This window comes from Drosophila takahashii, chromosome 2L (assembly GCF_030179915.1).
Source record: "Drosophila takahashii strain IR98-3 E-12201 chromosome 2L, DtakHiC1v2, whole genome shotgun sequence".
Lineage (NCBI taxonomy): Eukaryota > Metazoa > Arthropoda > Insecta > Diptera > Drosophilidae > Drosophila > Drosophila takahashii.
Window position 1 is genome coordinate 11,799,106 of NC_091678.1, and position 14,002 is coordinate 11,813,107.

The following is a 14,002-nucleotide window of genomic DNA, read 5'->3' on the forward strand; positions in this document are numbered from 1 at the left end:
TTTCTTTAATACTAACAACTAAAATAAAATTACAAACAAATATTTGTATAAGAAAAGGAAAACTATTAACATATTTTTTATTAATGTTTTTTTTTAAGTATACAACATAATTTTAATTAATAGACAAATCTAAACAAAACTTAATGATTTGTCAGGTGATATATTTTCAGTGTTTCCCATCCGATTGCCGCCTATCGCTCACTAGTATTATTACGCCCTTCCCGGTATCTTTTGTGTACGTTTCTGGAAGCGTGATGCGAAGTTTTCCAGAAGAAATTTGTAATTTCCCAAACAATTTCCACGGCACGCAGGCGGCAGGCGAGCGGTGCGAAAAGCGCGAGCATGTGTAAAAGGCGGCGGGTCGTGCGTGATGCGGAAAAGTCTGTAATTTAAATATGTGTTGTAACACTTTGCTTTAATGGCTGTAAGTTGTGTGGCTACTACAAATTGTCGGTCTGTGGCCGCCAGCAACTGACTCATTGTCAGTAAAAAAATGAAAAAATATAAAATGTCAACTCCGCTGCGGCTGCGGGCGATAAACAGCTTTAAAGTAATCGAGTCGCATAATAAGCATAAAAATATAATGCCCATATAAGCTTACAAAGTACCGAGAGAGCAGGGCGGGGGATGAAATACAATAAAACTGGATGGAAAAGTTGGGAACTGAAAACTGCTACTGATGGCGCACCACCGATGATGATGTCATCAACGCCACCACACAAGGATGTTCCCGAATTATGCATCCTGGTGGATGAAAACTCCGGACCGAAATCAATAACAATAACAGGAGAGTCGAGAGTTGAGAGATCCGAAGCAGACGTCGCCAACTCTCCGGCCAGACGTCCCGGCAAAGTGGCGCCAATATTTTTAGCAGTCTCGCTTCCGGATCAGGGTTGATTACCCCCTGGAAAACCACCCCCCATCACCATCTCTCTGTGCTGTGCTGTTTGTCCTGTTCCGTCTGACTTGTCATGGCTTTTTGATGGCTCTGGTTTGGGGCTTTCCTCCGATAGTTTTCACTGTTTTCACAGCCCCGACACTTTTATGCAGTTTGTGCTTTTTGTTCGGCCCCTGTGACTCACATGCCAGGGAATATTTAAGTCCGATGTGCATAAATTCATTTCCCTTAAATGTAAACTGGAATGTTTCTTTGAACCCGGCAGCTTCCTCAATCAGAATTTTTACTTTCCCCGGGGGCCAAATGAAAATTTTTAATTGAAAACTGAGGAAGTGTAGGTACAGTAAAGAAATTGTTTCATATTTTTTAGACCTGCTCTTCCTGGCCAAGTTTTAATTTCACTTTGAACTCTTAATTGGTGTATCTGGTGTTAATTGAATAATTATTAATTAAAGACTGACAATTGCAGGTGCACCCTTGTAACTGATTGGCTATATGCATGCGGCCAATTCAAGTAACCGCGGGGCTAAGAAACATTTTGTTTGGATAACTTTCGTTTAAAAAGAAAGAAAGAATTTAAAAAGAATCTGATTTGTATTTCAAACAAAAATGTAAATTCAAAGTTAAGAACAAATCGTTTTTGCATTTTACTTTTCATAAATAAACTGGTAATATTTCCATTTCACCTATAGATATTTGATAAAGTCCATTATCTAACTTTTGTATTATTTGTATATCTTAATTAAAGTCACTATTGAGTGCCAGTCATTTCGTTTCTACATATCATCTTATATTAAATACGCATTGCACCCGCACAGGCACACCCCACACACCGACACTCATGAGGTCGCACTAATTAAATAATAAATTTAAGTAGGAACATGTTCCATATGTGTGTATGTTGGCTGTCTTTTGACCAGCGCATTTGTTTTATGTCATCGTCATTTCATAAAAAGCTTTTGCCATGACGACAAGGACGACCTGCACTCGCATCCCGCCGCCACTGCATTCACGTTGCGTTCCTCTTTCTGTTTCTGGTAATTACTCAAGCAGACGTCGAGGATTCGAGGAGGACCACCCTGCTCGGGCGCCACTGGGAAGCGGAAAGTGGGTAGAGGTTCCCACTTGTCGGCTGGCAAACATAATGAACATATGTGACTACTCGTGACACGGCACACTGGCGTAAAAAGGCTCTCTCCTCGCAGACAAACCCACGCACACACTGGGACAAGTGGTCGTGTGCACTGCACTGGCTGCACAAAAGGGGCGTGGCCCGCTGGCATTAAGCGCACATAATTCTAATTAGTGGCATATGCCACCAGATAGCAGATACCATTGCCCACAGTAACCAGTAGCCATGTCTCAAATTATGTTATTACGCCTTTTGAGAGACCAGATAGTATTGCCATGGCTGCGGAGTAAAAAAAATATAGCTTTGAGGGCTTAACTTTAAAATCTAAGGTGCATATAAGGTTTAATGAGATAATGTTAAAAAATTAAATATATAATAGCCGTTTCTCGGCTTAATGAGTGTGAGAGAGTGGAGATATACAAGCAGCAATGCCGGCAGTCGCATGAAGTGGCGCCATCTAGCGGAGAAAATATTTTTTGCTCATTAGAGGCTCCGTTATAGAAACAATGCGCCCTTTTCTGTACATATAATTTTTTTTTTCCAAAATCAATTATTGAAGTCAAAAGTAGGCCTTGATTCTACTAGCACATGCCTTGTGAAACGATTTTAGAGCCCGAAGTCACTCTCAAACAAATTTTGGTATCATAAAGATCAACACCAAATTGTGATTTTCTCCAAAACACAAGCTGAACAGAAATAGTCCAAAATGTCCAGTCTTGAAGATTTTTTTGCCAAGAAGGACAATAAGAAATCTAAAAAAAAAAGTCAAATTACTTGGCCACCGATGAGCTGTACAAAACGCTGGAGGAATCCGCAAAGCTGGCCACAGAGGCTGATCCCGATAAGGTCCTGGGAATCGAGGCTCTCGTCGAGGGATCGGGATCCTCAACATCTGGGATAGCAAAACCCTTGGAGTTCGGCGTTCGTTTCTCGGACGAAGCCGTTGAAGAGGAGGACGAATGGTGTGATTTCACAGAGGAGAACCGCATGCAGTATACCAGTCTGCGCCGTAGCATTCAGATGAGTCATAGCTCCACAATGCTCACTCAATTTTCCGGTGTCTGCGAGGTCAAAGGTCAGGACTCGGAGCAGCGGGATACTGGAGGTGATGGCATCGACGTGGGTCAGGCTAATGGTGATGGCTTGTCCTCCTGTCCCTGGCAGAAAATTGAGAATCAACTGGAGCAGGATCCGGTGATGGATCAGCAGCCGGAAAAGCAAGAACCGTCCGAGGTGAAGAGCCAGATTTACATTCCCCCCGCTCTGCGCCAGAGCCAAGGTGACTTCAATCAGCGCCTCCAGGTGGAGAACCGCCAACGCAAAACTCACTCCAAGATGTCGGGCAAACACCAAGCCCCCGATCTCAATAGCCCCGAATATTTCCCGACTCTAAGCGGCTCCAAGCCAACCAAACGCACAAAGTAGTCGAGAAAGTCGCTACCATGTTTAAAGTTACCGTTGCTGTTTCAAAGTTAACTGAGATCTATTGTTTGTGGGCGGTCTGAAGCTAAAACTCGCTCAAATAAAAATGAAAGCATACCTCCCCTCTGTTTTCAGTGGTGTTTTTACTCCTAAACAAATTTGCACTCAACAGGCCCATTAGCATTACACGACTTTCTGGCTGGTCCCCGATGTGTCGTTAGCCGTAAACGAGCCAAATATTTACAATCAAATCGGTTTTAGCCTTAAATGCACCCGGTGGACTGTAGGCAAAACCAAAAACAGGCCAAGCAGACCTCTTAAATTTGGTCGACGTGGAATTTCGATAGCAATTTGTGCAGGAATTCAGTTTTTAATAAATAATTAAGGCTGCTAAACGATCCCAATTATTTACAAGGCCACTTTCTCCTCCGCATGATGAAATTAATATAAAAAAAATTAAATGTTTTGTGGGTCAGAGACAGAAATTCTTTTTTAAAATACGCAAAATTTATTAACATCTATTGCTGTTGGATTAAATAGAGAGTCCCCGCCAGATTTTCCCAACGAGATATATCCCGACAATTTTCGTCAAACACAAATTTTTGGATCCACTTTGCTGGCTAGCTTCTTCGAATGGGATATCATTTTCGATGAGCCTTCGTAACTCCTTTTTCAGAATTGTGGATGAGCAAATCCTACTTTCCTTCTAAGCAGGCTAACAATGTCCGCCGTAGGGCCCGTAGCACGAGCAGCATCCGTAGGGTCCACAGGGACCGCAGCAGTGGTTGATCGACCGGAACCACTGGCCATTGTAGGGTCCGCACAGCATACAGGGTCCCAGGCCTCCGGTGGGTCCACAGCAAGTGCCGGGCATTGAACACATTCCGGGGTTGCACATGTTGTTCTAAAAATATCTAATATTTTTTAAAATATAAAATTTCGAATTTTTCACACTCACATTAGCCTGTTTACGGAAGTAGGATTTTTAGTCCAAGAAATTTGGTAGTCGTCCAAAAAGATGTTTGCTGTTAGAGAGCCAAAACGAGAATGATCCCCTCGAACCACTCCCTTGGTGAACTAAGCTCTAAAATTTCGACTTCAATTTCATAGCCATCTACATTGGCTTTTCATGGCATGCTAATGACCGACTTTATTTTGTTTTATTTTATTAATAATAAATTGTATTATAATTTCTATCTTATTATAATGTATTCAGATGGATTAAAAAAATTAAAGTTGGGCTTTACGACCAAAAGAGGATAAAAAACAATATTTAAATATCCTCTATAAATCGTTTCATAAATATTATTTTGTAAGCTAGTGTAATTATATCATGGCATTTTTGAAAGACCTAATTTAATTCCTATATTCTTGATTCCGGATTGTTTCGGTGTCCCGTAGAATTCCTCTTCAGAGCTCTTCCTAAAATACTTCAGTGCGTCCCGCAGGACTTCTCATTCCCTCGGTATGTCACAATTTAGCCAGAGGCGCAACAAGTTGGAATAGTCCGCGACTGATTTTTCCCTTTCCGCCTCTCCTTTTTTACCGAGAGCTGAGTTTTCTTAAGCATTTTGTGGTGGGACAATGCACACAAACCTATTTTTCTTCTCAGCCGGGAATCCGTCTTCTTGTTTACGGACAACGGAGCCGGGATTCGCAGTCAAAGTGAAGTAAAGTCACTTGACAAGTTTTGTCACGTGCGTCACATGTTGGAATGCCTCCGCTCCAGCCACCCACTTTTCCGACCTTCCCGACTTTCCCCCATTTTCGTTTCTGGCTCCTCGAGCATTTCAAGCAATTTTCCAGGCATGCCCTGCCGCTTCTGTCGTTGTCGTCATTTCATTGTTTCAAAATTGTTGCTCATGTTGTTCCCGTTGTTGACCCGGTTTTCTGTTTACTGTTTTTTTCTGCCTGTACTCAGCCACGTTTCTTGGTCGGCGGCAGTTGGGTTTCCACTGAAAAGAGCTCTTGTTGGCGCAAATGTGTTTGTGATTATTTAGTTATGGCATCTAATTGAGTTTTGTGTTTGTTTGACTGGCGCGGGAGTGTGAAAAGTGCTTATACAATAGCTAATTGAGCTGATTGCCTCAGCATTTCTCACGTTACGTCTTAAAATAATGGAGAGAAAATCGGTGTAATTAAATTTAATAGATTAAAAGTGGAAGATATTTATTTTATTTATTTATTTTATTTTAGCCCATCAGCTAATCGCATTAAGTAAAGAAAAAACGAAATACCTTCGATCCGATAAGCTTCTTATCTTTAACCAACATTAAATTAAAGCACTTCCGCTCTTCGTAAATAGCCCACTGCCTTGGAGCTTATATTCCGATCCAAAGGCACCGAATAACCCGTAAAATACACCTATCCCAACATCATCTCCATCGCGTGCTGGTCTCGAATTACAGCATTGCATTCTTGCAGGCGCGTGCGCTCCCATTCGATTTGAACTCTGTGGCGACTTTAAGGAAAAAGCATCAGCTGAATATGTTGTGACTGTGAAGTTTAATGTTTCGTGTTGATGTGGCTTTTTTCTCTTTCTTTTTTAAATTTTCCCGGCTTTTCTCTCGTTATTTTTACAGTTTTTGAGCTTTGCCTTTGGCAGGCGCGCTGAGAAGTTCAATGTCCCCCATTTTATAAGCGTCCGTGCAGCGGAAGTTTTCGGGGCGATAAGTTTTTTGTTCCGTTGCTTATGTTTTTGATTTATTTATTTGTACGCCACAGCTTAAAAGAGGAAGAAAAGTCCATTAAAATTGTTAATAATGACTAATACTGCATAATTACATAATAAATAAAAGCTAAATTATTTATTTATTATGCGATTTTTAATGCATTTCATTATGAGAGCAACAGGTGATTTCACTTCACTTACAGGTATATACTGGAAAAAAGAAATAAATTAAAGTTTAGTTATAGTTAGTTTATTTTCTTCTCCTCTTGACTGTTTTTTTTGTTAAGGTTTTTTTTTGTATTCTTACTCATATTTAATGTAAAATATCATAGAAGTAGGTTTGTTTGTGGTCACTTGACTGCCTGAATAATTCAGCCAGACATAATGGATGCTGTCTGAATCAGTCGGTGGATGAGGATGAGGGTGCCGTATCTGAGCAGCAGCATCAACAACATGATTATCGTTGTGTGGGAACTAGAGCGAGTCAAGTGAACTCCGCCTTTCACTCTCTCTGCTGGGATTTCTCCTGCGAAGCATAACTTATGCCCATTGTAGTTATGCATTGAATGTTTTGCTGAAGTGCACAGCCAAACAACTGCTCAATCACTCAGCGAATCAATCAGTCAGTGAACAAAAAGCCCGGCGATGTAAAGACGTTTGTGGACTCGTAAAGCCCCGCCAGCAATTATCCGCCCAAACGGAGTTTGTCTACAGCCAATCATCCATTCCTGGGGAAACGAGCATTGTGTGTGCTGACTTTGCATTGTGTATTGTTCAGAATTCGTCGAAATATATAGCTGGATTATATTAACACCATAATCCGAATGAAAGAGAATTTAACCCTAAATCCTTACATATGCCTTATTAATTCGTACTAAGCTAATACTCAATTTTAATCGCAATTTATTTTACTAGAAAATAAATTTAAAACCAAAAACGCCTACAACTAATTTAAACCAAAGCCTAAAAAGCTTTCCATGCTCTGCTGACTGCATAGATTCTTTCCCCATTTAGTTTCCACTCAGCAAATGACCCTTGATATTCCATATTTGATCTGATTTGCACTCTTTTCCATAGATATAAACACACATAGGAATCAAATTAATTTTTATTTTTTTGCCCATCAGCAAATGGAATTGATTTTCTCCACAGCCCAGAAATTTGCAATTATACAAAAAGGTTTTGCCATGCAATATGTAAACAAAATGCGATTTCAAGTGTTTGCATTCAGTGAATTTAAATTTTTGGTTATTGACCATACATGCATAGAGGCAGTTGAAAAATGTGCGCATAAATCAAGCAATTAATCCTAATTTGAGTTACTAGACCAGATGTCGGCACCTACATATATCGATAAATCTACTAAATTGCCTCCTTAAAGTGTCGTTAAATTCCAGTTTGGGATGGAACTTTTCAAGAGTTTACAGATCGCGTTAAAGGAGTGGCAGAAAAAAGTTTATAATTAAAACTTTACGCACGTTTTGGCCAAGTAAATAGCACAGACGGCCAACACAAACACAATGCCGGCACTAGCGCAAACAAGGAGCCTTGCTTTTGATCCTTCTTGGTACGCATCCAGCGTACGAGAATTTTGTGTTGCATACTTAAGTGGGCAAGGTCTTCAGAGACGGGGAACATATGCCAGGGTTAAAGGATCCGGCTGTCTGTGGGCCTTGAGATTGACACTAATTATGAGACCAGCTCTAGCTGCCCAGAGTTTGCCAACGATTGCAAACCACAGCTTTTCAACTGTGTAACCATCTCGTAACTAGCAAACATATTATTCATGAGCCACTGTGAAAACAACAACAACTGCAACGAAAATTGTAAGTCAAACGAAAGTTCATATGTAAATATTTTCAACTTGCTTTGTTTGTTTTAAAATTTGGCCAACCAGCTTGAATTTGGTCAGTTGATTGTTGGCTGCTGCATAAATAAATTAAAATTCCACTGTTAGGACACGCCCATAATTTAAAACATTGTTTGCCTTCAATTTAAGTTTATACTTGCACAAAATGATTTTCAGTTGACAACTATTATTAAATGTGTTAAGTTAAAACACTGTAAATATTCGTATAAAGAACGTGAAAGAGCCCCAGTCATTTCGAGTTAATTGTCTGAGAATGGTTCGTTGCCTGTTGGCGGTTTCGTTTTATTTTACTTTTTTAATTGTATGCAAATTATTGTAAACTGTTGCGGCTTCGTCTTTTGTGCTGCACAAACTGTTTGTACATTAAGAACACCCTAAAATAGAGTTATAATGCTTTCTTTAATGATACTTATTTACTTTAATATTTTTAATTACTTGTCTTAATATTTATTAAACAAGAATTTATGAATGCTTTTAAAATTATTATATTTAGTTGGGTAATTGGCGTAATATTTTTTTTCGAACATAAATTATTTATATATTTTTGATATATTTCTTAAAGATTTGTATTCGTTATACCACAACCGAATATACTCTCTCATGACGTTAATTTATTTAATATTATCTGCAGGCCAGTCGGTTGCTTTTAGTATCTGCTGCCCATTAAGGCAATTCTTGTTTTTAAAGCTTGCTCTTTTTGTTATTTCAGTGAAAATATTTATTGCTCATTTGCCCCCCGCCTTCCCTGCTTCGGGCACCCACAAAACTGTTAATTTCATATGAAAAGTGCATTTATTTACATTTATCAATGCGAAAGGCGCCCTGCTAGGCTGGCCAAAAAATTATTCAATTTAATTACATAGCATGTGTTTTCGTTATTGTTCTTTCATGTATAAAGAGGGTTCATAGCTAAAAATGTTTATGCATTTCGGAAAGGAAAACATTAAATCGATTGTAAGCGATGGAAAACAGGAATAAATAAATTGGAAAATGTTATATTTTAATTTAATTGAAAATATGTTTGGAATTCAAAATGTAATTGGCTAAATGCATTGTCTTTAAAATCGATTGTACAATTTAAATATTTCCTGAATTTCAATGACTAGAGTTATAAAGTCATGGAACGTGTTTTGTATTTTTACATATATATTTTTCTTTCAACGCTTGTAAAATTATTATTCAACTGTCACCAGCACGCGGTGTTCAGCCACGCCACTGAAAAAAACCAACTAATGCTGCTATGGGAAGATAGAAAAAACCTTAAAATGCTTTTGCCTTAATATCTAGAGCATCATTATTCACATGGCACACGGCTGGATTATCACATCGGGCGAGGAAAGGACGAAGTGAAAGCCAGACAAAGAGACAGGCTCAAGCAAAAGTCAGGCGGACACAGTAAAAAACGTTACCTAAATGCAAAAAAAAACAATATCGTGCAAGAAAATTGTAAAAATTATTGGTATAAAGTCACAACAGGCTCAGAAAAACTAAAGTGAAGGACATCTTATACTGATGGACAAGCTTGTCCTTCGACAAGAAGGATAACTTTTTTGCACCAGTTCGAAAGGATGTCCATTACTTGTCTCTCGTTTTGCGGTTCAAAAAAATTACTAGCCTTGGCAAAGAGGTTTTGAAAAAATATCCTTGGTCTTATCGCTTGATAAATGTTTGCTAAGGTATTTGAGTTTTTGCCCTTCAAGGACTTTGGTAAGACAATTTGAAGAAGGTAATTACAATTACGATTATGTTATTTTATTCACTATGCTTATATTAAAACAAAATGTTGCAGATTTTTACTAATTAGTTTATGAATTTCTTCTTCCAAGAAATCATAATAAAAACAACCCTTGAACCCTTGAAATGCAACAAGGCAAATCATTTAATTTCCCCAACGAACTTAATCAACCTTCAGGTCACCCACCGCACCACCTAATGGCCGACGAGCCACCGCAATCTTCAGGCCCAAACCAGATCAGACCCCCATTTTCGTGCTGTGGCCGGGGCGGAGATATGGCAGAGGGCGTGGCAAATATTATCAGTGTAATGTTGCATGGCGTCCCAGCCCGTCGCATGCCGTCCACAGCAATCTATCAACAGGAAGGCAGATAGGCCATTGTGCAGGTGGTGCTGGCCCGGCCAAAAGGGTCGTCGTCGTCGTCGTGGCCCGGATAATGGGTGGCGATAGGGTTGCCAAATGCAGCTCCATTCGAGACTACCAATCTGCAATCATCTCCGGCTGCCTGCCGTTGATGATGCCAATAAAGTGCTTTTTGTTGTTTATGCCGATAATGATGTGTCATCCAGTTCGACTGGCAAATGGGCTTTAAGCCCTGTCTCATGTCGCCAGTCCCCTTCCTCGACTTTAAACGATTTCTTTATTTGACATCTTCTTGCGGAGGTGTTCGGTTCGCCTCTTCTCGACCCTCCCGTCAGTTAGCCAAGTTAATGACTTTCCCATGCAAATCGAGTTGACCCTCGGGAACCCCGAATATTGGCAGTTTTTTAAGTGTCCCGCGCAGACTATTGGATAAATTATGAGCTTCGCGGGAATGCTTCAAAGTAAAATAACGCAGTATAAACATTCCATTGAATGGGACATTTTACGACAATTATGCCCTCGCGTTATGGCGAAACTTTACAATTTTTATTTAATTTGCCTTTATTTATTCATACGTTTATTGCATTGCTATGACAACACATAAATGAAGAAACTCACCGCGAAATGGGACGTTTGCGGGCATGGGCGATTGAGTTGGATCGTATTTTATGGAAATAAGTGCAGTGCAAAGAGCGAGATTAAAGATATGTGGGGCAATTCGGGGTAATAAATAAAGTGCAGTATTAAACTGCATTAAGAAATAAATACAAATTTAAATCATTTTTAAATTGTTGCTTTGCGATATCGAATACATAAAATATTGAAGACAACCTGGAAAGCTTTGATAATGAAATATTTTATTTATTAAGTTTAATAAATTAAGTCAACATAAATGTTAAACTTAATAACTATTTATAATGGTTGTTTTTTGAATTGCTAACTTTTACTGATATTTTTTACCCTAAGGAAACCTTAATAATTGTTTTTTTCGATAGGAGTATTTCCACACCTCGATGGGAAGTGTAAAATATTTATACTCTTTTTGTTAACTACATATCTGTTAATGTAAGAAGCTTCCCATGCATGTATTACAAGCAGAGAACAACAGATCCACGGCACAGCAGCCGGTGGATACAAAAAATAAATAAAATGAAAATAAAATAAAATTCTTTAATGCGAAAACAGGCGGGCGACATAATAAAAATGCGCATATGCATGTAAGGGTAGACTGCTATACATTGTATATGGGTAAAATGTATATTATATGTGGGTTGCCTCGACTGCACGAAGCGTCGTTGCAATTTTTACATTTCTGCGGCCACGCACAAAAGCCAGACCCGCCCACTCGATCACGCCCCCATCCATCCATCCGTTTGGTCGTGGACATCAAGTGAAGGTCCCCCGAAAAACCCAACCCAGCCCATAGTTTCCCCGGCTCATGCAAATGAAGTTATCCTGCGGTTATTTGTGGCTGTCGTTATGATGTCGGGACAGAGAATGAGGACGAGTGCGACCGGATATGTTGCCGTAGCAGTTGCCTGGCAATTGATTAAAGCTTAATTGAATTTAAAGTCAAGTCGCGGGCTTTAAGGATTAATTACAATGTCCTGGGACGGCGGGCAGACATATCACTGGAATTGATGGGACCTCGATCGTCTTAACCGATAAGGACACGACACCAGGTTGTATATGCAGCAATGTTTCTTCTTCTTCGGTACGAGTACAAGAATGTCCAGCCAGTGTTTCGCTTAAACCTAATTAATTATGGCAATTAATTGCAAATGCATTGCCCAGGCAAAAGCCAACACTCCGCACTCCCCGGCCGACGACTCGTCGACCGCAAATGCCATCTGACAACTGACCGACTTTCGCCGCAAGGCCGGCGACTCAGCTCAGCCGGGGTTTATTCCGCCCGACTTGGCTTCCTTTCGGACTCTCCGACTATCTGACTATCTAACTATCTGACTCACTGACATATGAGAAGGCCAGGACACCTCCCCACCACCCCGCCGCCGTGATTAGACAATGAAATGCGAAACTGATAATTGGCTAAGCAGCTAAAGAGAACGACGATAAATGCTTTCGCCTTTCCATTGTTTGTCTTGGCATTAGTCGGAATGGCAAATGTGTCAGCTGGAAGGATTTAATGCTCAACTATGTTTAAATTTTAGATCTCCAGCAGAGAGGCCAAAGCCGAGAATACACTCATAGAAATTTTTACCCTAAATCGCCCTAAAAAACTGACTTTTCGCCCGTGGATTTAGAAAATCGCCCATAAATCGTATCCGCTGGCGATTCGCCCGTGTATTTAGAAAAATTTTCTTAAAAATCCCGATGGAAATTTGGTTTAATTTAGGGTGATTTTTCTTGAAATAAGAAATATTTTCCTGTTTTTAGGGTGATTTGCCCTAATTTTAAGGTGTATTTTTCTAAAATTAAGGGCGAATTTTCTGATTTTATAGGCAAATGCCCTAAAAAATTAGACAAATTAAAAAAAATCGTGTTTGAGCATGCTTAACTGAATTTGGGAAGCATGTTTTTTTTTTAATCGTCTATATTCTGGGACTGCTGCTTTAATTAAACAACACCGGCGAAGGACACCGTTTCATATTATTGTATTGGTGTGTAGCTTATATGGGAGCTTGGTTAAGAGGGGGGCCCGATCTATACAACACAGCCGTTAGAACTGAAAAATCATGTTTATAAACGAATTAGGGAAATAAATATGAGGAGAAAAAACAACTTACTTTTTTTGGTCGTTGCGAGAATCGAACCCACGACCTCTCGGTTTAGAGTCTAGCGTCCTACCGCTGCACCACAGACCCATCGCGCAAGACAACGAACAAACTCTGCAGACATCTTATTTTCTTGAGGTCTACGTTATATTTTGACTAAAGGCAACTAAACCGTATATTTTTTCCTGACGATTGTGACAATTAGTCCCGTTTTCTTGCCAGCAAACACAAAGATGCTTTTAACTCAGAACTCCCATACGTTTTTAAGGTTTAAAGACTACTTTAATTTAAAATTCGGACGAAAAAATGTCCTTAGTATTATAACGTTTACAAAAAAAAAAAATAAATAAAAATCAAGTTGAATCACACAGGGTTCGAACCCACAACCCCACGACCTTAGTCCTCATATAGCAAAGTTGAAAGCGCAAGTGATTAGACCGCTGGGCTACCGAAATTCACACTTTTGGAGTGATTTTTAAGGCGAATCGCCCTTGTATTTAGACAAATTTTAGAAAAAAAATTAGGGCAATTCGCCGTTGGATTTAGAAAAGGTCAAATCGAAGCAAATCGAAAAAATCGCCCTAATTATTAGAAAAATAGAAAAATTAACCCTAAAAATATTTTTTTATGGTCACCTGCCTTGAATTTATGGCAAAATTGTCGTGAAAATAGAAAATTTTTCTCAGTTCAAGGGCGAAAATTTTTTTAGGGCAATTTTCTAAAATGTAGAAAATTATTTTTATGAGTGTATATATAACCATTCACTTAATATGATTCAAATTAAACACGGCTACATTTGCCAAACGCTGCAGCCCGAATGTATTATGATAAATCAAAGGCTAATGTTTCTAGTCAACACTGGCTTCTATGCTCGGTTGTTTGGTTGTTCGGATCATTTATCTTCGTTCAATATAAATTAATGAAATTTAATTAAAATACCCATTAAAATGCCACATTATTTAAAATAATCATTTTCCGGCTTTCAATCAACCGAATGTTCGTTCTAATTTAACTCAAAATGCACAAACGCGAATTCTTTAGCATTTTTAAACAAAGTTATTTCTTCACCCAAAAAAAAGGTAAATTATTTAATTTCATTTTTGTAGCAGTTTCCCTATAATTCTAAGTTACTTCCATTGTATTATAACAAATTTCCCAATATTGTCGAACAGAAAA

At 39.1% G+C, this 14,002-nt stretch overlaps 2 protein-coding genes across 3 annotated transcripts; one reads left to right on the forward strand and one right to left on the reverse strand.

The window, feature by feature from the left end:
- The first annotated feature begins 2,678 nt into the window (after positions 1 to 2,678).
- Positions 2,679 to 3,543, forward strand: LOC108068711 (protein CDV3 homolog). Its single transcript, XM_017158439.3, is given in 2 exon segments — positions 2,679 to 2,794; positions 2,797 to 3,543. Coding segments are annotated over 2 exon segments (717 nt in total). The 5' UTR covers positions 2,679 to 2,736; the 3' UTR covers positions 3,456 to 3,543.
- A 394-nt stretch (positions 3,544 to 3,937) lies between these two features.
- Positions 3,938 to 4,566, reverse strand: LOC108068714 (male-specific sperm protein Mst84Da). Of its 2 annotated transcripts, none has more exons than XM_044394951.2 (2): positions 4,411 to 4,566; positions 3,938 to 4,356 (listed from the first exon to the last, which is right to left on the reverse strand). In XM_044394951.2, the coding sequence occupies exon 2, from the start codon at positions 4,348 to 4,350 to the stop codon at positions 4,168 to 4,170; it is 183 nt and encodes a 60-aa protein (XP_044250886.2). In that variant the 5' UTR covers positions 4,351 to 4,356; positions 4,411 to 4,566; the 3' UTR covers positions 3,938 to 4,167. The 2 variants fall into 2 exon arrangements, with proteins under 2 accessions (XP_044250886.2, XP_070073149.1); XM_070217048.1 differs by having other exon boundaries at positions 3,938 to 4,366; positions 4,411 to 4,507.
- Positions 4,567 to 14,002: the final 9,436 nt, after the last annotated feature.

Excerpts from the sequence above, each read along its gene's own strand:
- LOC108068714 (XM_044394951.2), bottom strand. The coding sequence starts at position 4,350 with ATGTGCAACCCCGGAATGTGTTCAATGCCCGGCACTTGCTGTGGACCC.